The 25,962-nt window shown below is 36.9% G+C and overlaps 2 protein-coding genes across 4 annotated transcripts in view; one reads left to right on the forward strand and one right to left on the reverse strand.

The window, feature by feature from the left end:
• Window positions 1–29: 29 nt before the first annotated feature.
• LOC135124555 (threonine--tRNA ligase 1, cytoplasmic) lies at window positions 30–3,552 on the forward strand. Of its 2 annotated transcripts, none has more exons than XM_064049714.1 (10): window positions 30–137; window positions 379–614; window positions 674–923; window positions 974–1,231; window positions 1,285–1,431; window positions 1,482–1,676; window positions 1,732–1,802; window positions 1,852–2,331; window positions 2,620–2,909; window positions 3,273–3,552. In XM_064049714.1, exons 1-10 carry the CDS (start codon window positions 87–89, stop codon window positions 3,416–3,418), a joined length of 2,124 nt encoding a protein of 707 aa, XP_063905784.1. In that variant the 5' UTR covers window positions 30–86; the 3' UTR covers window positions 3,419–3,552. The 2 variants fall into 2 exon arrangements, with proteins under 2 accessions (XP_063905784.1, XP_063905783.1); XM_064049713.1 differs by lacking the exon at window positions 30–137 and adding an exon at window positions 144–239.
• The window catches only part of LOC135124556 (sodium/potassium/calcium exchanger Nckx30C), an 81,096-nt gene continuing 58,675 nt past the window's right edge, over window positions 3,542–25,962 (reverse strand). For both annotated transcript variants that reach the window (XM_064049717.1, XM_064049715.1), the window contains exons 6-7: window positions 19,164–19,416; window positions 3,542–8,032 (exon numbers count right to left, since the gene is read on the reverse strand). In XM_064049717.1, coding sequence (XP_063905787.1) covers window positions 7,792–8,032; window positions 19,164–19,416 — 494 coding nt within the window. In that variant the 3' untranslated portion in view covers window positions 3,542–7,791. The remainder of the gene's footprint in view (window positions 8,033–19,163; window positions 19,417–25,962) is intronic.

Here is a 25,962-nt window from a genome sequence, read left to right on the forward strand (position 1 = left end):
GGTAGCTTTTTTTTCTTTTTCTGTTGTGGCGCACATGTCGCTGCGACATCTGTCAGTCGGGAAAACCTGAAACGTCAAAAGTGGAAATGGGCGACAACGTGGTTGAAAATCTTGAAAATTTAAACATAGACGAAAAGGCATGAACAATTTTTCTCTTCTTCTATTTACGTAAAATGTTAAAAGTTTTAAGTTATCACAAAATCCTCGTGCCGGGATTTCGTCAATCCTATGCGACTTTGGTTTGTAAATCACCTCATCCTGTTTTTCCGGAATGATGCAATAGTCCGCAATTTTTACCTGAGATTTTTGTAGTCAAATCTAGTATTAGTGTGCACGCGTGAGCGAACGGTTCATTAAAGTACATACTTACAATTTCAGGCCAAACTGAAGAAAATGAAGCAAGCACCAGCAGAGAAGTCTTCAGTGAGTGAATTGAAACCCTGGCCCTCATTTATCCAAGACAGACTCACTTTGTGGGATAAACTTAAAGCGGAAAGAGAGGCCGAAATCGCAGGGAAACCACAAACACCCATTAAAGTGACCCTTCCAGATGGTAAAGTCGTGGAAGCTGTTGCTTGGAAGACCACAGCATATGACGTTGCAAAGGGCATAAGGTGGGTATTATTATTCTTATTATTATTATATTTGGAAATTGAGAAAATTCTTCCAACAGTCAGGGTTTGGCTGACAACTGTGTGATCTCAAAAGTAAATGATGTCCTTTGGGACTTGGACCGCCCTCTGGAAAGTGATTGTAAATTAGAGCTACTGAAGTTCGACAATACAGAGGCCCAATCAGTATTCTGGCACTCCACTGCGCACATTCTGGGAGAAGCTTTAGAAAGAGTGTATGGGGGCTGCCTTTGTTATGGCCCTCCCATAGAATCAGGGTTTTATTACGACATGTACTTAGAGGAGAAAGGGGTGCGTATGTTTTTCTGCGTGCTTATTTAATGTTCACAATAATTTAACAGATTTCCGCTGGCGATTTCCCATCCCTTGAAAACCTAATGAAGTCAATAGTCAAAGAAAAACAGCCGTTTGAACGTTTGGAGCTGAAAAAAGAAGATCTTCTTGAAATGTTCAAGTACAATCCATTCAAAGTGAGAATTTTGAATGAGAAAGTTGACACTCCGACTACTACTGTATATAGGTGTGGGCCGTTGATTGATTTGTGTAGAGGCCCCCATGTGAGACACACTGGCAAGATTAAAGCTTTAAAAGTCACTAAAGTAAAACGAAAGTAATGTGTGTAGTTTCCATTTTTAAAATTTTTGGGTTTTAGAATTCTTCTACCTACTGGGAAGGCAAATCTGACGCTGAAACTCTCCAGCGTGTTTATGGTATTAGTTTTCCTGATAACAAACAGTTGAAGGAATGGGAGAAGTTTCAAGAAGAGGCTGCTAAACGCGATCATAGAAAAATTGGAAAAGTAAGCTGTTTTATTATTTTTGTATTAATTGTTAATTTTGATATATTTAGGAACAAGAGCTGTTCTTCTTCCATGAGCTTTCCCCTGGATCTTGCTTTTTCCAGCCACGAGGAGCTCATATTTATAACACTTTAGTTGAATTTATTAGAAAAGAGTATCGGAAGCGTGGATTCCAAGAGGTGGTGTCTCCTAACATATACAACGCCAAGCTGTGGCAGGTTTCAGGACATTGGGCGCACTACGCCGTAAGTTACTATTAAAATCTTGAACTTAAAAATTAAATAATAAAATAAATTTCAGGACAACATGTTCTCTTTCGACGTCGAAAAAGACAAATTCGCCCTCAAACCCATGAATTGCCCCGGCCACTGGTAACTCCACCCTCCTTCACCCCGTCCGCACTAACCCCTCTTTTTTCAGCTTGATCTTCGACAACCGCACCCGCTCCTGGCGAGAGCTGCCGCTGCGTCTGGCCGATTTCGGCGTCCTGCACCGGAACGAACTCTCTGGGGCCCTCACCGGTCTCACCAGAGTGCGGAGATTCCAGCAGGACGACGCCCACATCTTCTGCGCCCTTGAACACATCAAAGACGAAATCAAAGGCGCGCTGGAATTCCTGAACCACGTTTACGGGGTTTTCGGTTTTACTTTCAACATGGTCTTGTCGACCCGGCCCGAGAAGTACCTAGGCGACATCGAGATGTGGAACGAGGCCGAGAAGGCGCTGAGTGACGGGTTGGACGCTTTCGGGGCTCCGTGGACCCTGAATCCGGGAGATGGCGCTTTCTACGGGCCTAAGATAGATATCACGGTGATGGACGCGCTGAAGCGGTCGCACCAGTGTGGTACAATCCAGCTGGATTTCCAGTTGCCCATTAGGTTCAATTTGTCGTTTGTGAGGTGGGTTTTTCAAGTTGTTGAATTAGTGACTGGTCTGGCTCTAGACGTGCAGAATTGATTATGCGCATGCGCACTAAGGACTAGTGCATTTAAGTTTTGCCAACAGAATTTGAGAAAATGTTCTTGTATAATTAATGACAGTTAATGAATTCGTATGAATACTTATTTATTAATTAATGCCTTGTGCAGCATTTGTGGCGATTCTCCAGATTAAGTTTAATTGGAGCATAAAAGCATCCTTACACCTACAAGGATAAAAAAATCAAAAAATGTCACTTTTACTTCTAGCGAGAGTGGGGAGAAGAAGAGGCCAGTTATCATACACAGGGCGATTTTAGGGTCAGTGGAGAGGATGATTGCGATCTTGACCGAGTCGTGTGGAGGGAAATGGCCGTTTTGGTTGTCACCAAGGCAGGCTATGGTGATTCCAGTGGGACCTACGTATGACGAGTATGCGCAGCACGTTCAAAAGAAGTTGCACGAAGCTGGGTTTATGGCTGAGGTAGACACTGACGCTGGAGATACCATGAATAAGAAAATCAGGAACGCGCAGTTGGCGCAGTTCAATTTTATTCTGGGTAAGTTGGAAAAAACTACCGGTTATGGTCACAAAAAATAAAAAACGAGCGGAAACTTGGCGGCTTTGATGTAATCTAATCAAAACTAATGACGTCATATGATAGAAACGAGCTCGCGATCTGGTCCGGAGAACCTTTTCAGATGCCATTTTGATCTTTCCCACTTTCGTGACCAACGTGTTTCTTTCACAGTGACTCGTTGGAGCTAAATGGAATTCTGTTGCAATTGGTTTTTTTTTTTTTTTTTGGAAAACGTGATGCTTACCTCCAGCAACGAGGATAAGAGGCTTAACCTAACTAAAGGCGCGCCTACAAAAATAAAAGAGAAGATAGAGAGAAAATGTTTTGTGTTTTATTTTGCAGTGGTGGGTGAGAAGGAGCGCAGTAGTAATACCGTGAACGTGAGAACCCGCGACAATGTCGTCCATGGTGAAATAGCAGTCGACGGCCTCGTCGACAAGTTCAAGGTTTTGCAAGAAAACTACAGTAAAGGAGAAGATAGTTTTTAAATTTCATTCCTCGGCTTTCGCTTTCCTATTTATTTTAAATTATGAACACAGTCAGTCGCTTACCAGTGTTTCGTGTTAACTTTTATATTGATTTGTGATTATGTAAGAAGAAATAAAGATAAGTTGAATTCGAAGTGGTTTTAATGAGAGTCTCTTTAATATACATATTATATTGTCGGCAAAAAGTAACATACCATGAAATGGTTTCGTCAATATTACATTACTATAATAATAAAAATTCTCTAGCAATAACAATCTACTAGATACACCATTAACAATCTTAATCTCTGTTATTTATGTCTTAAAAATGACTTTACAAAAGAAAATTTTCAACAAATGCGAAATATTTCACGTCTTTGATGTTGCTTCTTTGTGTCTAAATCAGCGATATCAAAGATACAAAAATATTTCCTTTTGCTCGTCTTACAATTAAAGATCTACAAAAAGTACATTTTCTATTATTTTACAGTGAAGTATATTGGTGGCATCGGTTTGAAGAGATTGTATGTTTTACAGACTAGTTACAAATTAATCACTCCTTTATTTATGATGAATACGAAACAGTTCATTGCTCTCGAACTCATAAGTGCGAAAATTTGAATCAACAAGAATTTTTCATATTCAACAACAGTCTAAATAAGCATACGAAATTGCAACGATCCAGATGGAATGGAGGAATTTCCAACGAAACCGTAATAATGTCAAGTTTTAACAAGGTATAAGTATATAATATCCACAATATCATAACAATATCTTGAGTATAGTTTCTAAATAACTCTAGATCCTAAAGATGTGTTAATATATAATAGTATTTAGAAGATTAACAATATCAAGCAGGAATCTGAAATATGATATGCCTACCCTACTGGACTATTTGCGTGTTACAGTTTGTTCCATCGTCACGATTAGTAATATTTTTTTAGTAGCTTCAAATCTAAATTTCGCTCACAGTTATCTCCTCGTCTTCTACTTTAAAAGAAAAATAATCGAAACTAACGCTACGATAGTCTCAAGCTTCTTACATTTCCAAATAAGATCGATGTACAGTCGAAGCAAATTAAGCACGTCAACGTAAGTACGGTGCACCACTAACGAGAATCACAAATTTTTTAAAATCACAAAACAATTTCGTAGGTAGATATGTATAGTCAAAAATTGAGAAGCCGTCAATCAAATCGCAATTTTGCCTCCGAAATTTATTATTACAATTATGTATATTAAGTACCGCGTGTTTAAAGTACATTTTAAGCCTAGCTACGTTAAGAGAGACACTCACCGAGGTAATCTCTTAAGATTCTCCTAGGTACTACGCTTTGTTAAATATTGCACTTGCTATGATTGATTTATGTTGATTGGAGGAGCGGAGGGGCGAGACATCAACGCCGCAAATCGTGCTTTATTAACGAGGAATTTATGCTGTTGGCGTGTGAGTTGTTGGCAACGGAATTTATAAACCAACAAACACTACAAAACAAACAATCCAAAAGTGGCAGTGCGAATTTGTAGAGTCGTCTCAACTGTGCCAACATTATAAATTCTTACTGCGGAAAAGGGGGCTGCTGCTACACAAATAGAATTCGTAAAGACGGTTTAAGAGCAAACTAATTTCGTGTGCGACGTGTCAAAAATCGTCGGAGGTAAAGAGTGATGATTTGGGTCTTAATGTGCCGCTTGGCTCGCATATTCAGCGTTTGTTGCATAATTTAGCTTAAACCCGGCTAAATAACGCGAAAATGGAACACAAAATAGTACTTGTCGCCAACAACAAGCCATGTAAAAGCGATTCTACGTCACAACTAATAACACAAGTGCTAGGTTATGTTCACTTGTAGTTGTACTCGATACATGCAAAAGGCGGCACATTCACAGTGTAGCTCGATTTTGAAATACGCGGCACAATTAAACTGATCTAGTTTGATGCATCAAAAACAAAAGCGAATCCTCGCTTTCGAAAATTTTGAAAACGAGTTACAGCTAGAGGTAAATTTTGCCGCTACATATCTAATTAAAACTACTAACAGGCAAAGAACTATAGAAAACAATGAAATAACTTAAAATATTAATTGTTTTAAGCTGACGCAATTACTTCAACCGCAATGGGATTTATGTCTCTTTTACACTACAATTTTTCTTCATAAACAACAAGTGAGTGCTTACATTTTCAGAAATATCAAAATTGTGCTTTTAAAACATTCAAGAATATTCATCAAAGTACAGGAAACTGAAAAGAACTGCAAAAAATCTTACAGATGGTAGTAAAATTTCTGATGCTAGAAACAACTTTACTAATGAGTTGAATTTTATGATAACCTAAAATTATAAAGATTTATAATATTTAAGAATTTCTAAAGCGTCATGTCGTGGTACTTAGTACATGCAAAAGGCGGCACAGTCCTAGCACAGCTCGATTTCGAAGTATGAGGCACATTTAGGTACAATAAATTATTAAAGCGAATGTTTTTATCAAATTTTTGCCATACATATATTACCAAGTTTTAAATATCCAACGACAAAATTTCACTTCTAGCTGTATTTATAATGACATTTAGTGATTACTATTAAATTGTTACTCAAAATTTTATTAATTTTTTAGCGTTTCACTAAGCGCATTGCATTTAGATAAATTATATTAACAAGCAAGTGACGCAAATGTGAGGTTTTTACGTTATTTTCAGTTATTAGTACGGTCACTTTTTCGACAAGGGGACACATTCGTCGCACAGTTCACTTTCCGAGTAAGCGGCACTCAGGTCTAAATCATCACTATGCGTATAAGCAGTTTGACATTTTAAGCCGTCTCGAATTATTTAAGACACTTTACTGCTAAAAGTAGAAAGAATACAAAATATATTTCTTAAAATTGTGTCAAAATGTTTGTTTGTTGAAATTTGTGCTGCATAAGTTTAATTTGACACTGTGACATTTAAAAACACAACGATTTATAGTTTTTTGATTTCTGTAAGGTTACAGAATGGTGTACAATTCAAAAATGATGACACGGAAAGAGTCATTTTAAAATAAAATTTTAAAAAGCGAAGGGGAGTTTACGAAAATTATGGTTTAAATTAAGGCGATTTCGATTTTTGGTTTGATATCTCGCGTCGCCGCTATCGATGATGAACCGAAGTCGGTGAAAGAAAACGCGAACAAAAAAATAAAGGAGTGTGATTTTAAAATTTTCATTTATACTTACAAATCCCATTTGTTAATGTATCACATCGGGTAAAACAAATTAACAGTAGGCACTTTCAGCAATGACCTGCGAAGATCTCAAGTGCCCAAACAATTACGTTATTTACATGCTTTCTACACAATAACTATGCTAAAATATATCTACAATCTAGATATGTATATTGCGCTATAACTTAACTCTACAGTGCAACATATTATTTTCGGGAAGTTGTAACGTACAGCCTTGCCCAAACAACTTTGAACTCTCTGCATGCCGCAATGATTTGTTCAGCTCGATTTTAGGGTGTTCGTTGTCGTGTGCGTTTGTTCAAAGCGAATTGGGCGCTTGCCAGGTCTAGTCTTCCTCGGTTTTCTTAAGTTACATCTCAAATCATACCACTACGAAAACGCGCTATCCGGAAATAAATGAAAGAATGCTACTTCCAATGTCTAGTTCGTTTTTCCCTAGTTATTACGAAACGTCCCCCTTTTGTAAAAAAGTTCAAAATCTATTGTAGTTAATAGATATTATTGCTATCATGGTCGGGGAGATTTCTACTACCTAAAGTCCACACACTATCATGGAAGTCGATATTGTTTTTCTTTGTGCATGATCCGCTGAACACCAATAGCGTTAACAACTATCCCGGGCCCTCCCCCGTACAGTGACCTTCAAATAACAAGTGCATCGACAGCCGGAACGAAAGTGGTGTGCGGTGCAGGGGCCGGTGGAGCGCGGGGGCCGCGCTGAATCTCAGTCTTTCCGTGACCAAAAACAAATTTCGTCGACTCCTTCGAATTTGGCGCCGCGAGCTCGACCGCCCATTGGCCAGGGTCAAGCCTCCGCTCCGCGGCGATTGGTCAGGAGACGGAAAGCGCGCCGACTCCGGCTAGGCAACGGCCTCCTGGTTGGCCCGGTCAGTGTTGGCGCCAATTTCGCGGCGTCCGAGTGGCTGTGGGTGTGCGTCTCCCCGCGGGCCCCTCCCTGCAGCGGCCCCTCTCACGTGTGGCTTGAATTTGGTGTCGTTTTCGGTAATACCAAGTAATTTCGAGGTGACTGGCGAGGACCCGGCGCGAAATACGAATGTCTGTTTCTAAACTGCTATTCATTATTTCAATCAGCTATATTGAAAGTGTGATCAGTACAATTGCTATAATAATGGCTATTAAAACGAGTCTCTAATGTCGTGCATGATGGCATTCTAAACGGGACACACTATATAGTTGTATTCGAACATGAGCGACACTGCCACAAAGACGAAGTACAACAAGAACATGGTGAATCCTAGTCCTCTGTTCATCTTCCACCGGAAGCAGGCTATCGACATGATGACGAAGAGGAGCATCATGAACAGGATCGTTATGGAGCACACCATTCCCGCCGAAGTCACCTCTACAGGCTCGCCGTAGATGATGCCGAAAATCAACCAAGGCACTGGTAACCTGCAACGAACAACCAACTTCAGACAGGAAAGAAAAATTCGCTTATTTTGTGTGAAATAATAATGTGCAATAAATACCCGTATATTCCGCAATTTTAATTTGTCCGCCTTCCTCGCCCATTTTAAATTTTTTCTCGAATTTATGTCGTTTCATGTCGTAAAACTTTATGTGTCCAAACATAAAACCGATCCTCAACATCGCGTTTCAGTTTGAGCGCGGAATATAGGTCAGAACTTCATCAAAGGCCGTCAATACTAATAAGCCTCGGTATAAGGCAAACTTTCTTAACTGAATTATGCAAGTAACGTATACTTTACGATTATCTATACTAAGGCGCTGCTAATTGCCATAAATTCGAGAATAATTGTCGTTAATTGCTCGCACGGTGATCGATTTTTACCAAGTACACACATTCGTTTCACGACCAATTAGAGACAATTTTCAACCGAACTTCGGCGTAGCTAACGCGAGAAGATCGTTGTGAATACGTGACAAAAGGGAAATTATTTGAGAACATTAGACAGATTTTTAAGAAGCCATTCACATTTGAATTAATGCATACAACAGAAGCCTATAATGAGAGGGTTCACTTGTGTGCACCTAAAACGGAACATCAGGAAAGACATCTGCATTGCGTCTTGACTGATAGTTTAATAATCCACACCTAATTTTATTTTAACCTACAGAAATTGCGACTGTAGGGGGATACATACAAGCAATATTGTTATATATATATATGTACAAGTCAAGTATTGGGATTGATGAACGTCAGGGTTCGAATGAAATCGTCCTACTCCACACCATTGTCAGCTTTACAGTCTTCTCGTCACGGGTGGAGTGGAATTACGGTTCTATACGTGATTCGCTCGTCATAGAAGAAATTGTGTCGCACACGTAATCCCTGAGAAGAGTAATCCGCTGCCGAAAAGAGCATCGGATTGCGTAAGCTCTACCAAACACAATCTTAAGTGCAGCCCTTTTATAGCGGTTGTCCCTTCTACCCTGGACCATCGTTGCGATGACAGCGCAATGAGAGTACGTTATAGTGATCCGTTGAGGTCGACTCGCTTCCTACGGTAGCGCCTTTGAAAGGGTACTATAAGGGTACCACCAAAAAAATAAAATTCGCACCTTATTTGATGTTGGTTTTTGAAAAAGTTTGGAAGAATCTTGGAGCTGCCTCGTGTCTTTTTTAAAAAATATGAAAGAACTTCCAGACCGCTTGTGTTTTATTTTTGAAAGAATTTGAAAATATCTCGAAGAACTCTGTTTTATTTTTGAAAGAGTTGCTAAGAATTGTTGGGAACCTTTGGTATTTTGGTGTATACAGTTTGTATATCGTGTGTTTGTATTTAGTTGTTTCTTTTATTTCTTGTATGAAATCCTATTCAACATGTACCTATTATTTCATACAAGAAATAAAAGGAAGAATTAATCAATCTGGATCAGGATAGTCATTACTTATTAATGAATGTTATAACTGTGGAGGACTTGAACACTTCACATTAAATGGTATAAATAAATATGGACATGTTGGTATTAATCAGGGTTACCACTGAGTTGTATATTATTCATTTTTAAATTTACATTAGCTAATTGTGACTCCTAATGATCAAAATATTTTTGTTTATTTGGTTTTTACCAATATTTTTTCTGATTTGTAAATTTGTTCAGCTATTGATCCCTTATTTGATCCTATTTTACATTACAACCCCTATTTTTGGTCGAATTCTGTTGTTCTTAATGCTTCTTTGAATCGTAATTATTTTCTCTTTAATGATAATAATTTGACTTGCATACACTGGAATGAATGGTAACGATTTTCTATGATATTGTAAATTTTGCCATATAAGCATACATTCCACGAACAGTGATTAAACTAAAAGTATCTAACTAACATCCTAAATTGTTTAATTCTGAATTAAAAACACTTTGCTGCTAAAAAGTTAAAGCTCACGCTAAATTGAAACAATCAGGAGGTTTAAATGTCTATTTGTATTGGAACTTTGTAAGAATCCCCACAAACTGAATGTGGATAATGTTAACGCCTCCATTATCAGCAATCCCTATTTCTTTTTGAAAGTGGTTCAAGATAGAATAGTCAGTCAGTGATAACATTCCGGATCAAATGTCCTACTTAGATAAAGTAGAGAGTAATGGTAAAGAAAATTCTAATCTCTTTGCTGAATTTTTCTTATCGGTTTATACCTACTACCAATAGTTTTTCTAAAGTAACTTGAAGTAGTCACATTGTTGAAGAAGCATCGGATAACGGTATTAAATTATTCAACTGCTAATCTCAATGCCTTAAGTAACCTATATTTTTGAAGAAATGTGTTTGTAACATATATCTATGTTAATATTTCAAATTACAATGTTTTGATTATGAAACTCATTAAACTTAAATTTAAATAAAGCGCAGTTGACTGATTATTTTATTTATAACAAACAAGGACCAATAAAAAAAATAGGTACGCAATTATTTTTTCATCTATTCACAGTTGTGACCTTAGGTGCTGCTGGAAGGTTTTCATTGTGGTCTTATTTTATTTCTGCTATTCAGAATTTATAAATGCAGGTGAATTTGAAATATTCGTGAAAATTACATGCATGATTGATGAAACGGGGTGTATTGTATTTAAGGGTTTTCCTAACGACAGTGGTATAATATAGAATTTGATTATTTTTATTTGATCCTAAAGGTCTATATTGCAAGATTAGTTTGACTGAAATGGGCTGGGTAAAAACAGGAAAAATGAATTATCAAAGGTCAAGGCTCCGCATAATAATAGCTGAAGTTTTACGCTTTAAATGCTTGAGTCTAGTCGTTTTAAAACTGATGGAACTAAAGTAATAATTATTGAAGTGGATAAACGGTAAACGTTAAATTAATAAATGACTAACTAAAGGCAAGAAAAAAAAAAAGGAAACAGACAATGTAGCATACGACTTTCTTGTTGTTAGTAGCTACATTTTGTTGTTCTGTGATGCATAAACAACTTCTAGGTACTGTATGTTTTAAGAAATAGGAGTAATTTATTTCAACTTATGAGATTAGGCAACCAACACTGCACTTTTATGTTAAATATAATAACATCAAACGAGTTTGACCTCCTCATGCGTATTATTTTGTTTGCAATTCTTTTGTCAAGACTTACAAATTCGCATTCACTAATTGCTGTTGTTTTAATCTCCAGTTTGATTAACCTCTGCCTGGATGCATTTCTACCTAGATAACACTGATGAATTTTTTCCCATTTCACAGCAATCTCTGTTGCGTTACATATCGTGGAACGTGTAATAAATATTACGCTTTGTATTCACGCACCACTGTTTTTAATAGGAGCGGAACTTGCCACCGTCCCTGACTCGTCCCAACAATGAGGCCTTTCAAACGCGTTCACTCTCGTTTCGCACAGGATATTTAAAAGTCACCACACGAAAACTCGGGGTCATTTCCACTTTAATCGGATGTGTTTAAAATCACCTTTTATCGAATCGTGAAGTCCATTTTTATAGAAAAAAAGAATCATCAAGGTGAACACATTTCGCCATTTTGGGCATAACCCATTTGTGTCAGATCCTACAAAATGCACTACTCCTAGATATTATATGCACTTGTTTTCACATTTTACAGGAACATGTGTCGAGTTTTCCCATTGCTACATCACCGTGGAACGTGTATAAATATTGCATTCTGTGTTGTTTGCATTTTGCTTTGTATTGTTGACAGTTGTTAATGAAATAAGTACGGGTCTTTGACGTCCCGTGTTTGTATTTCGTATAACTCCGCCTCGATTTCAAAAATTCAAGCTAGACAAGGTCACACCCTACTATCTTAAATATGAGTGGACCTTGTTGCCGTCCCTGACTCGTTTCAAATGAGACCGTGTTCAATCTCGTTTCGTTCAGGATATTTAGAACTCGCAACACAAAAACCCGTAATCGGACGTATTTAAAATTGCTTTTTTATCGAATTATGAACGTTCTTTTTTTATAAAAAAAAGCGTCAGACGGGAACTCACTTTGTCGCTTTAGACTTGCAATAGCCGAAGCCATCTCCTAGCTTACGTCTCTGCACTTCTGCAATATCGAAGTCCGCGTCTGATTTCCCCACCGATAAAGAATTTTATTTTCTAAATGTCGAAAATTGAATAATAAGCAAGATTTGACGAGCGGCGCTCTCATATCGCGTCATGTGATCTGGCCATTAGCGACTATTTCGAGTCGTGCGTTGCTCAACAAAAAATAAATTTTGAGCAGATGCACTTAAAAGCGGGTTATTGCCGAAATTAACGATAATTGCTTCAATTCCAGTTTGACTCGAAAATAATATCACAGTTTGGTCGGAACGAAAATTGCCCCCGAGTGTGTAATTATTGGGAGATTTGATGGGGTGTTTTCGGAAAAGAAATCCACGAATGTGTTTTATTAAGGGTATCGATTTTGGGCGGGAAGTGCAAGTGTTGGGATTGTTAACGCGAAATGAGCGAGTTATTTGGCGGTGTGTCTATTTTAAAAATGTGCCGCGGAGCGGGTATCAAGTATTGATTGGGTTGGGGCAGAAATTTGGGGGTCGGAGGAGGTGACATCTGGCGATTGGATTAGTGGTAGGTTGGCGTTCCAGCCACCAGCGCCCTTGGCGCTAGAATTTTAACACTGTATATATTCTTTCAGCAGACTGTATATCCGGCGTCCGCCACGTTGCCGCTCTTATCTCAGTAATAAATCCATGAATCAGGTCAGCTTTCACGGAAACTTGATAGTTTTACTAAAGCATCATTTATCACGTAGTTAGATTTGATAATTTTTTGGGTCGCTTGTCTATAAATTTAAAACCGGTCGTTCTAGATCGCACGTCGTCACAGATGATGCGTACGGCGTCATTATCACTTCCCCACAAAGAAAAACTAGGTCATCGTCATACCCACTGGATAACATCGCCTATTCCCACAACCGCCCCATTATCCAGAATCGCGCCTCGCCCGATCGAAATCAGACAGTGCCGCAATTCTTTCTCGAAAGGCAAACAAATCGCCGATAAAAGCAAGAGACCGGTAAAGATGTTGAGGGTTGTTGCCGAACTAGGCCAAAGGGCAACACGAAAGGTGCGATTTCCCTGATCGATACCGGTCACGAAAGCGACCCTCTCTTATTCGGCCGTTTTACTAATCTGCTCCGACTCAAAACAACTAACAAATTTAGACGAAGCGCCGTTGTTTTGCTGGGAAAAAACCAACCCGGCCCAGCTAAGCGGCGCCTGGAAAGCTCATCCTTTGAAAAACTTTAATCAGCGCTCCGCTTTTTATTTCTGCTGACTAGGTAAGTACGTACTCGTATGCCCGCTTTTCGCGAAGCACTGGACGTGGAGGGGTTAATTAAGGAAGCTTTCTGCGGTTTTAATTTCACATAAATGGGTAATCCGGTAATTTTGTGGGGCCGCGACGGGTTTTTTAAGGGAAGTGAGAATTGCGGGTAAAGCCTGACTGGTCTACAAACCATTATGGGACACAAATGTATCTCACACCGTAGTTAATTTTTAACAAACGCAGAAAATAGGTTAACTGGATTTTCCCCAAATGTGAGTTAAGCGTTGTAGTTTCCAAGCCAACGGCAATCGATTCAATAATGTCTTACGATAACGTAGTGGGTATATCTTTCTTTATCGTGCTTCTAGAATCAACGTTGGAGTGAGCTATGATAAAAAATGTTAAATAAAAAAATACAAGGGAGCAGCGATTCGAACAATTTATAATACTTTTTCCCTAGATAAATCTAGGACAAGCCTGATTTATTAGTTGCGTCTTATATCAGACTTCTTTCGCAAACAGGAATTTCCACTAGTTACAGAGAACGCAGCATTTGTAACAGCAAACCAAACCAGAAACAGCCGTCACCAAAAAGCCATTTCTTCCCCATAACAAATCGCCCCGAATGCAAACATCGTGTCGTTTCTTCTCCAAAACTGACCTCTTAATTAAACAGCGAAGCTTTCGCGGTCCGAAATCGATACTTACAGATCCGGACTCGACCGATTTTCTGAAAGCACTGAATTCGCACTTCTTAAATCTTCCATTATCCGGTCCGCCGCCAAGTATCAATCACGCGGTACCTCGAGAGCGACGACAGCCCTAATTAATCAAAACCTCCGAAGTATTATTCGAAAAGTTGTTTATGTTAACGGAAAAGTTTTCGTATCGAGGAAAAACCGTCAAAAATGAATCCGGGCTCATATTTCATCGAAAGGGCCTGAATGGGCGAATTTATGGATTAAATTAATTCATTTAAATTGAAGCTGTTGCTGGATATGTTGTGGCGAAAGCTGCAGCTTGACGACGTGAATATTCATGTAGGTCGGCGGATTTGTAAAGTTGCGCAACTCTCGACACACCATTTCGGGAGTTATGCAACCCACAATACGCGTTTTCTTTTAAAGCGCCTTCCTCGAGGAAGAAAAGTGTTATGTCCTTATGATTATGAAGTTATAACGTTTAAGCCCTCGCACGTGTGGCGGAACGTATGACTATGGGAGTATCAGCCGATGAAATAAAAATAAATAGCTTCGTTCTCAACTCGTGAGGCAATTTCGGCCGAATTTAAGACTCCTGCCAGTGGTGTGTGAAGATTAAATTAGAGCCGCGTCTCGAAAACATAAAACTGAGCCATAATTGTCAAAATTATGCCACGCTTTCGACTTATTTTTACGCCAATGCTCCCATACGCTTAAATCGCCGGGTGCTTGAATATTGCGAAGCACCATCGAAACACTCCAACTGCGAAAGGTCATGCAAACGTAATGGAGTTAAATCGTGCTTGAATTATTACAAACAATACGGTTGCAACGGCTGCAGAGGTAATTAGTGAGCTCATGAAAGGATGGAGCTGTGCCGTGATAGTTTGGGGGAAAAATCGGCGATTGGCAGGCTGTTGGTATTATTTTGGTAAATGAGCGTCAAATCGATTCCTCGTCATGGGTATGACTATCAGTGGCTATTGTTTTGTCAAGTGATGTTAAAGGAAGAGACCTGTCAAATATGAGGTTTAATTAATAAAGCCCATCCCAGAGCGTCATTAGTGCTGCGTCAGGGGCTCCCGATGAACCAGCCCCTCGTACTAATTGATGTAACGGCCGAGAAGGTGATTTGGGTTGTCGGTTTAAAAAGAGAGGCAATTTTGGTGGAGGCGCCGGGCTAAAGCACAACATCGACGATAAAACGTTGGAGATTATTGTAATAACAGGCTATAAAATTGACCGAAAATTATCAAAAACAAGAGATGGTGAGAAGATAAGAGAAAATTTAGTTTTTTTTGGTAAAATTTTGAAAATTAGTGGGACACATTTCGGGTGTCAACGTTTGGTTAATGCCATTGTGACAAACTGACGAATTAATGGGTAGGGGTTTTATGTAAATCTTCACATTTAATTAGAATTTCAAGTCAATGAGCCGTTGGAATTTACTGAAACGTCTTAACAAGTTGTTGCATCACTGGGAAATATTTTGTAGGCAACATGTTAATGATCTTACTTAGTTTCTGGGATATTGCTTATGTAAGATTGAATTAAAATCTTTTCCTGTAAGTGTTCAGATTCAATCTAATTATTTTTCAAAAAAGTGCGTTTAATAAGTTTGGACAAATTTTACGATTTTTAAAAAAGTGAGATTAATTTTTGCATGAATACACCATTATTTGGCGGATGACAAGCTCACCAGACCACTGTTTCCCTCAGCGTTAACGATTTTTTTTTGAGCTGGAGAGAAGTGCTGCGCTCTAAGCTAGCATTTTTACGATCAACTGCGCTTTACGTAAATTAAAGTCCTAGTAATAAAACTTTCACCATATATTAAACATTTTGCGTAACTGTTATTGAAGTTGAAGTTACAAACACTCAGAGGGATAAATAAAAACCTGTGTTGTACAATAGGTGAAACTAAAGCCACTAGGACTTTGTTTCTAATTTTTGTATATAGAAGTGTGGAAATTTAGGTGAGTGCGCCGGAATATCTACATGTATATTTTAATGACAACAGTAAAACGGACGTTAAAATATTGCAACAATGAGAAAAAAAGGTATTCTAGTGCTACGAATTAGAGAAATTCAAAGCCTGATATAATTGATAAATAAAAAGGTGTCAGTGCCTTTTTAATTTCGCTAAACGTATGCACCTAGAACATATAGTTTATCAAAATGTTATTATTTTCAAATATACAGGTGTTTTGTTTGAAAGTTACATATTATTATTTCCTTTACAAAATTTTGTGATGATGTTATCAACATTTTTGTAACGACACGGATATCAATGTGGATAGGTGCAGCATAATATAATAATAACAGAATGAAAATGGAATGAGCCGTTCTTGATTTAATCAATAAATTGACTCATTCATTAATTTTTTTGAGTCATCCTGTATACGCAGTCCTAAAAAATATGAATGCACTGCAATCACAAGTGCAGACTCACCATATTCTGCACATTTTCGATAATACTTATAAACGGCAATCTTTTTTTTGTTATTTGTCTAATAAAAATCGACACAGACGGCAGACAGACAGAAGCGGGATTATAATACTTAAAATGATATCAGAGAAAGAAAAATTTTCAGAATTCAACTGAAAAAGATGACAGAACCGGCAATTTGTAAATTTAAACACCCTGTGTATAAATAAGTGTAAATTTTGTACCATTTCTTACTTCCAGAATTTAAGCTAGGGAGGTATTTATTAGGATCCATTTGACGAAAATTTATTTGATTAACAATTTATGACCTCGTCTTAAAATTTTGTGAAGTAAATTCTACCTAAATTTGATGAGATAACATACTTCTGTGTGGTTCATTAATCTACCCATATTATTTACTTTAGACGTCAAGATTTTTGGAAAAAGAAATCAAAATGCAGTTAGAACGTTTTATAATTTAACTTAGAAACCATGGATATGGTAAGCTGGTATACCGTGGATCTACATTTCGTCAGTGTATTTATATTTTTTGGAATTTCTTGTAATAAACGTCTAAAAAATTAATGACTGAAGCAACTAACTTTATTCCTAAATCAAAGACGGCTTACTTCATTGTTCGAAAATTTAGGAATACAGTACTGCTAAATCTTTGAGTTTTCTTATGTTTTGTTTTAAAATATAAAACAATCTTGGGAACCCCTTGTGTTTTATTTTTTACAGAAATTGAAAAAATCCTTTTTCTTTTTTTTTTAATTTCTAGAGACCCTAGTTTACTTCCCCAGTCTAAGCTGTAATAGGTTCCACTCGAAGAACGACTAATTTAATAATTTCTCTATGTTTCATGACCCCTAGGGTATGAAAAAAGTACCCCGTTTCCGTCTGTCTGTCGTTTATAGTCTGTTGGCGATTTTATTAGATCGTTAAGCTCCAAAACCATTTGATCGATTGTTGTGAAATTTCATATATAGTTTAGGAATATTATGTAGATAGTAAAACATAAAACTAAAATTTGCATAATCATCCCCACCAAAAATTTAATGACGTCATTTCAAAAGTTATATAAATGTGTAACATATTATGAGTCTATACTTGTGGTTTGTCAATGCATATTATTTAGAATTGCTTAAACAGGGTGACTATACAGGATGACTCAAAAAAATAAATGAATGAAGCAATTTATTTATTGATCAAATCAAGAACTTGCTCACCCCATTTAGCGAACATTTTGGGAATACAGTACTGTTATTGTTAGTATTACGTGTCCTTGCTAAAACTTGATGACAGCATCAACAAACTTGAACCACACTCGTAGTCGTAGTTAATTAATTGGTGTTATCATAAAAAATAAAATGTGCAAAATCAAATTCTATAATTTTATTAAGGAACTAGATTTGTTTGATTATACTTCAAGGACAAGGGAATCTTGACCAATTTTCCTCAAGGGAAACTTCGATCAAGTGACTCTGGAATTACCTCATTAGAAAAACTGTCACGAGTGTCCTCAAAACTTCATGCTACGTAAGGACGTTGATATTTTCTACAGTGTCTCTCTAAATATTACAGGGATTATATTATTTTAGGAAAAAAGTGAAACTTTTTGGGCCGATTAGAGTTATTATTTTTTAATAGCCGGACTGTATATTTACACAAGCACTTGAATGAGTACTAGATGCTAGATTAGTCATTACTTAAAAAAATTGGTCGAAGTTTCTTAATTCCAAGTACTTGTTTAACTTTAACTGTTTTGTATATGTTTATGCTTCGAAAGAATTCGACCATTAGCACACGTCAGATCGTATAAGCGCCGGCATTGAACTACGTCAGCATTGGTTCTCTTGACTGATTCATTAATTTTTTTCAGGCACCGTGTATAAGCAAATCCAAAAAATATGAATGCAATGATAAATTTTACAAGAATAGACTCATCATATTTTGTAAATTTTAGATAGGATTTATTCAGCAACATTTTGGGATGACGTCATCAAATTCTTAGGGGGATGAGCAAATACATTTTGATCAAAAATTTACCATGCTTATGATAACTTTAAAATATTTCCAAGATTTCAAAGAATTCGGTTTTGTAGTTCCTGATTAAATCAATAAAATAAATTCACGAATTCATTAATTTTTTTGAGTTACCTGTATATGCTGTATTGGAGGGGATAAGTATATATGTAAACCATCTGCAAGATCTCAAAGATTCGGTTTTGTAGATTCCAAATTAAATTGCAAAATGTTGTTTCATAATATTTTTTTACAAAAATTTAGACGTTTCGGGTAAAAACTTAACACGGACTCATAAACTACCTGTGTAGGACTATGTTATTTTATACAAAATAAAACCCATTTACTATGTACAATTTTGAAGTGACGTCATCACATTAGTGGTAGGGATGATTAGACAAATTTTGCTTGGCTTTTTGCCATCTACATGATATTCCTAATATCAATAAAAAATTTAAGAACAATCGGCCCAGTACTTTCGGAGATTATCTGTCTAATAAAAATCCGGAACTGCAGACAGACGGGCAGACAGACGTCCTCTAGGGGTCATGAAAGGTCGAGGAAATGTAAAAGCAGAGAGTCAGCCGATGGACTCGATTACAATACTTCCTTTGCTTACGTTCGGGAACTAAAAAGTCTAAGTATTCAGTGTAAAATTTTCTACTCACCCGACGGTAACATCAAATATGTTGCTGCCGACGGAGGAGGAAACGGCCATGTCGCCGAAGCCCTTCCGCGCCACAATGACGGAGGTGATGAGGTCCGGTATTGAGGTGCCTGCAGCTAGAAAAGTCAGTCCCATAACTTCCGGCGGAATCCGGACCGTGTCGCCGACGACGTTCGCCCACCAGACCATCAGGTACGAGTACGCAGCGATCCAGACTATGCTCCCGACGAACGTTACTGGGAAGAACTTTTTGCCTGCACAGAACGCAAAAATCAGCGTTGACGGACGGACGCCTGACAAATTCATGACGGCGCTAAACAAAACTTGCGCTCTAAATAAGAGATCAAATTCGACGTGGTTGCTCGAAACGGCAGAGGAGGATTTTATTGGCACATTTGGGGTCTGGAGGAGGTTTGTGGGGCGATGTCGCAATTGTCAGCTACGTAAAAATTTACGCGGGTTTGCATTTTTATGGGTTCGGGGCGCCGCAAGAGCGTGTTAAGTGTGTACTAGCAAAAAAGAACCTTCTAGACGGCTTTCAAACTCTAGAAATACTTAAATAAAAGTTCGTTAATTATGCATTTGGTCACTTAGTTAAATTAAAATTTATGACGTCACCACTAATTTAATTGTTTTTTCCTTTGGGCTTAACGTAATAAATTGCCACTATTATATGTAACTTATGAACGACCACTTCATCCCGGGTTCATTTTCATTATCGCAATATGCGGTAAATGAATGAAACTGTTTAATTAAAACTATTATTACCACGCAATGTGGTAATTGATTCGCTTTAAGCCGCAATCAGGGTGCAACGAGCCAACAAATTTTCTTAAATTAATTTACTCGAGCCAGATTGGATAAAAACAAATAACGGTGGATGATTGTGGCGTAAATTTTAAGTGGTTCGACGATAAAGTGGCTTGTTTTATACCAACAAAGCGTTTTTAAATATACGCTGTTTCTGGAGAATTAATCGTTGCGGGTAGAGTTCGTGAAACTGTAACGACATAACGGTAATCTTGTAGTCAGACCCCCAAATCGATTCCTGAAAAATGGACGACATAATTCTTGGAGAAATTCGGCTGTCGGAGACACATACGGACGATAAAAAAGCGACATTTAAAAAAATAAACAAACTTGTGGAATTTTAGATTTGCTGGCTGTTGAAATAATAATTATACCTAATAAAGATTAAAATAATTAGAAAATAGCTGATTGTGTACAAAGCGAGCAAAATGCAAGATGTAGTCACGTAGATGATTTTGAATCAAAAGAGGTCACGATAAATCGGTGTTTTTACAGGCATACAAAGTGCTAGTTAAGAAAATGGAGGCTGAAACAACGTTTTATGCAGAGATCTTTCCAACTGTATTTTAGCAAGTCGTAATTGTTTGGAAAGAATATGATTTCACTTAATTATTTTTATCAAAAAGATAAATTGGTACATGCCTCTTTAAAACTTTGTTAAGAGAACAATGTAATAGGGAAAACGTTGTTCTTAAATAAGCCAAAAGATCGCAGATATGGTGTAACATGAGCCAAATGGAATGTTCGTGACAAGCGCTCATTCTGAATTTTTTGAAGCTTCTACTTTCATTTAAATTAAACACGGACAGTATATTATTATAATACTATACCGGGTGTCCCACGGTACCTGTTCTACACTGTTACCAAGTATTCTAAACATTAGTTTCAAACTTAGTGCGGCTGGTTAATGTAAAAAGAGGCGTAACATTACAATAATACATTTTTCTTTTTAAATGATAAAACATTGACGATGTTTTTAAACTACTAAAACTATTTTCAACAAGATGGGACTACAGCGCGTCTTGTAGACTTTTCTGTGTGACTCTATTTGAAGAACATTATTTACATATATGTACTCAATATATACATTTAATTATGGAATTACAAAGTAGAAACAATATTCTTGTGTTATTTCTTAGATTGCTCACAAACAATTAGATTTATGATTCTATTAACACCAAACGATCCCTTAATGAATCCATCTTTGTTCTTTGTTTGCTGCTGGGTTTTATAGAATATGAATCTGTCGATAAATTAGCTACTATTGTTATTATTTCCATTACATGAATTAAAGCGTGATTTTCGACGTGGTTAACCCACAATAGCGAGCACAACTCCACGTAACATCTTAAATAAATGCAGACCTATCATTTTAAGTCCCGTTATTACACCGCTCCTGCCTCCCGAATCCTGCTCCACGACCCCAAATCCCCGATCCTCTCCACGTGCAATTATTCGCCCGGATGAGTGTACAGCATGTCTTAGATTGAATTTTAACAGTCGCCTGCAAAAGCGAAACTCGAGAGGATAATCTCAAGTCCTAAGTGGTGGAGTTGACGCCAATAAATCCGCCCCCGGTGTCGACGATAATCGTTGTTTTAATAGGTGAGCAGACAACAAAACTCGAGGATTTAAATAAAACGCCTTGAAACAGACGCGCTGGCATTTCGGCAAAGGACGGGCAATCGAACTGGCGAACCTTGAAAAGCTGGATGAAGGGAAAAGCCGGGAATTTCGGAGGCCGGGGGCGGCGCAGGCGCCGGGGAGGCTCACGCGAACGCCACGTGCACGGGCTGGAAAGATTTTTGGGGAGGAAGTGTGTGGGGGGGGGGGGGGTGAACGTGGCATAGTTCTACGAGGAATTCTATTTGTCATTAAATCGCACGTTGGGGTGTAGAAGCAAGAAAATTTGAAAATTGAGGGGTGTGGAAACTGGGTTATCTTGGTGCGGTAAGACGTTTTTTGAAATTTCAGGGGCGTCAGTTATCTATGAAGCGAATTTCAACAAAGGGGTGACAGAAATAAACGACGAAAACTGAAAATTGGAAAGCGCGGCTGTCTGAAAAGCAGGATTTACAAATGCTCGGAGGATGAAGCGCTGTCTTTATTAATAGAGGCAGCATTGACGAAGCACCAGTATTTGTTAAATCGCACAGAAACGAAAGGACACAAAGCTGAGATTTATCTGAGCTGTGGCAATGTAAAAAAAGTAAAATTTGGAAGTTCTCCAAGTGAACAAACAGTTGGTGATGTGCTTGCCGAAGTAAAACTAAAGTTTTAAATTCATGATAGTGCTGCAAGATTTCTTCAGATAACGGACCGAGATAGCTGCAAGTTTCTCAAATTTTGAAAAAAAAAATGTTAATGAGGTGCTGAAAGAAGCAAACGATAAAAAAATCAGTACATCAAAAAATAGGAAGTTATTTGAAAATTATATTTCAGCTAATTGCACATCACCAAAACAGTTCATACGTTATTCTTTAACTATTTCCTCTGCTCTGCTTCCTAAAGAACAACGTACACGGGAAGTTTGGCAGGCTAGAAATAAGGATTTACGGAAATATTGATATCACACTCGTAAATCAAGTAGGGTGAATACTAATAAGAATTTATTATCGACTTATAGTATCTTCCGATGTAGTGATAAACACATGAAGAAAATTGAGGATTATAAAACCAAAACTCCTGGAAAATGTAACTTCTATTTCGTAAAGAGTAATTGTCAAAAGAATTAAGCAAGCCAGAAACTTTATCTGATTCAGCCTCAAATTATTTCGGTAATACATTACTTCCATCCATTGACTTTCGAAATTTTAAAATGTTGCAAATTTGACACTTCTTAGTAATGGTGGACATTTTAAAAGTTTTAAAAAAACATGGTTAATATAACATATTAATATCCATCAGATTAAGTATGACATTTGAACTTTCGTTGCCATTATAGGTACACACTCTGAAAATGACCGAACAAATCAGTACCCTTTTGGATGGTAGAATCATTTATGACTTCCCTGTAGTTAGTATTTAAAATTTTTATGTAATTTTTGTTTTTTTTTTCATTTTTCTCTCCGTAGCTGTGACTATCACTGTTACAATGAATTTGTTATCACGACTGGAAAAATATTGTCGTTTTTGCCTTTGTTCATTTTTTTTCCTTAATATGTATAATCATCTTTTCACAACAAACAACTTAAAACAAGTTTAAAATGGTTAATTTGTATAGGGAAATATAGATTTTGCAATTACGCTCCGCCCCTCGGTTTAACAACCAATGAAAAATTCATCACGATTGAGATCGAGACGGATGGGCGGGGCTTCTCTTTTGGTTTTCTTTTTTAATTAATACATTTAGTTTTCTTTGTAGAACACGATTACTTAAGAATATATTTCAGTGGTAATTTCTCGCAGAAAAATAAGTATTTTACACTTAAGCTCCGCCCCTCTGCTTACGACGAATAAATAAAATCACCAGAATTGAGATAGGGTGGGTGGGCGGGGTTTATATTTTGCCTTTTTTTTTCTTAATATAGATAGCCATCTTTTCACAACAAGAAACTTACAACACATGGTACATTTTTGCAAGGAAATATGGATTTTGCAGTTATGGGGCGGAGCCTAATTGCAAAATCGATGTTTCCTTATACAAATTTTCCATTTTAAACATGTTGTAAGTTTCATGCTGTGAAAAGAAGTCTACACATATTAGAACCAAAAATCAAAATGTAAGCCCGCCCACCCGCCCTGTCTCAATTGTAATGATTTGTTTTCATTCGCCGTGAATCAAGAGGGCGGAGCTTAACTGCAAAATACTTATTTCTTTACAAGAAATTAAAAACATATTTTTGAGTATTGTGTTATTCAAAGAATACTATATATATTAAAAACAAAAAAATATAAATCCCGCCCACCCACCCCATCTCTACTGTGATGATTTTTTTTATTCTTAGAAACTTAAAGCACGTTTAAAATGGCAAATTTTTGTAAGGAAATAAGAATTTTGCAATTAAGCTCCGCCTTCTTGGGCCACGACGAATGAAAAAAAAAACATCACAATTAAGATAGGGCCGGTGGGCGGGGCTTATATTCTGCTTTTTTTTTTCTTAATATACATAGTCATCTTTTCACAACAAAAAACTTAAAACATGGTGTAAATGGTACATTTTATCCAAATTTTCCATTTTAAACATGTTGTAAGTTTCATGCTGTGAAAAGAAGTCTACACGTATTAAAACAAAAAAGCAAAATGTATAATAATAATTATTATTTGTCAATTTGATCTTACTGCCTATTTCTTCTTCAAGGAAATTTACATAAACTTATTATAAAGTATATAACTCAGAAGAAATAATAAATCAAAAAGTAACACAAAACGAGGCCATGAAAATTTAATACACTCATGAATGAATTGTGAAGTCTGATCTAGATTGTGAAAGAAATAAAAGAATCGTTTAAATGGGAATTCTTTCCTTAATTGCTTCCTTGATTAATTGCTCTTGATACCCCATCATCAAAAAATATAAAATAAAGTAAAAACATTATAAAAAAATTTACTCCTAATATTTAGGGATTTATCACGTTACCCCTCAACGTTATTAAGGCAAAAAATTTCAGGTACAGATACCAAGTGAGTATAATGATTCGGATTTTTTTGTCAGGTTGGTGATATATTTAAAATTTTTTCTACTCCCACATAGTAATCCATGAATTACGAACTGTCTAGCCTCATAGTAAAACCATAGTTACACCCACTGGCATGTAATGAATGAACAGGCACGTAATATATATATATTACGTGCCTGTTTGAGTAGTTTCCATAGTAACTATAAATATTTGCTTTCCCAAAAAAATTTCTTCTGAAAGTGATTGTTCATTATAAATCGTAGAAAAAGTATATGACACAACTCTGGTGGTAAGCTAATTACGAACTCATATTACATCACTCGCTCGCTACGCTCGCTCGTGTATAAACTTCGTTCGTAATTAGCTTCTTACCACCCTCGATATGTAATATACTATTATGATCGTATACTCGATTGTCAAAATGAAATTTAGGGCATCAAGTCCTCTATCTTCTTATCACGTTTGTAAGAATCGTTAGATACATTTTTGTCAAAGTAGAGAACTGTGAACTGACATATTAACATTGCTGCCAATAATGCAGAATTACCAACACCCAAATTTGCTTCAATCGTTAATATATAGTAGTCACCCAGTATTTGAAATTACAATGTTAAGAACAACGTATGTTACAAACTGTAAGTACATAGTCATAAATAGATATAATTAAACAGTTGCATCAGATAAAGTTTGTACAGCCACATGGTTGCCCACTTTTGATGGAGTGAAAATGGGAAAATTAGGAGAAACGGTTGTAAAAGGAGCAAGGAAGATTATATTAAAGCTAGAAAAAAGAAAGGCAGATAAAATAGAATAAAATAACCACGTTGAGATATGTAAGGTGACTATAAAGGTCGTACCTCAAACTGATTTTGGAAAATACATCACGCAACGAATTATTGGTTGCCTACCTATTAGATGGCAAACCCACCCAGTGTTTAAAAAAAGTTCTACATGAGAGTTGGCTGTAAAATCCTTAAAATTAATTATAGAAGTGAAGGTGTAACTGACACAGGAATCAGACTGTCCGCTGTGACAAATGACAAAATGTGGTTATTTAAAGGTTTACACTGATTTATGTGAAATTCAGGGTAGCAGTACTACGACATTATTGTTGAAAAAAATCACTTGGAAGTGAAATATGTTGAAAATTTCACGATAGCGAACTTTACAAAAAGCAGAAATGAACGAATGTTAACGATTTTATAATTATTAATATGAGGAGATCCAGAAGAACACTAAAGAAACAGAAAATTTTGTCATCGTTAAATTTTTATTGTTAAGCTTCTCTGGGTGAATCCTGATAGTGCAAAAACTGAAAACGCAAAAAATCCTATTCAAACCACCATCTCGGTATTATCATTAAGGATCCC

Source organism: Zophobas morio, unplaced genomic scaffold (assembly GCF_036711695.1).
Source record: "Zophobas morio isolate AGI-343-1 ecotype UQ-CSIRO unplaced genomic scaffold, CSIRO_AGI_Zmor_V1 ptg000007l, whole genome shotgun sequence".
In the NCBI taxonomy this organism is placed as follows: Eukaryota; Metazoa; Arthropoda; class Insecta; order Coleoptera; family Tenebrionidae; genus Zophobas; species Zophobas morio.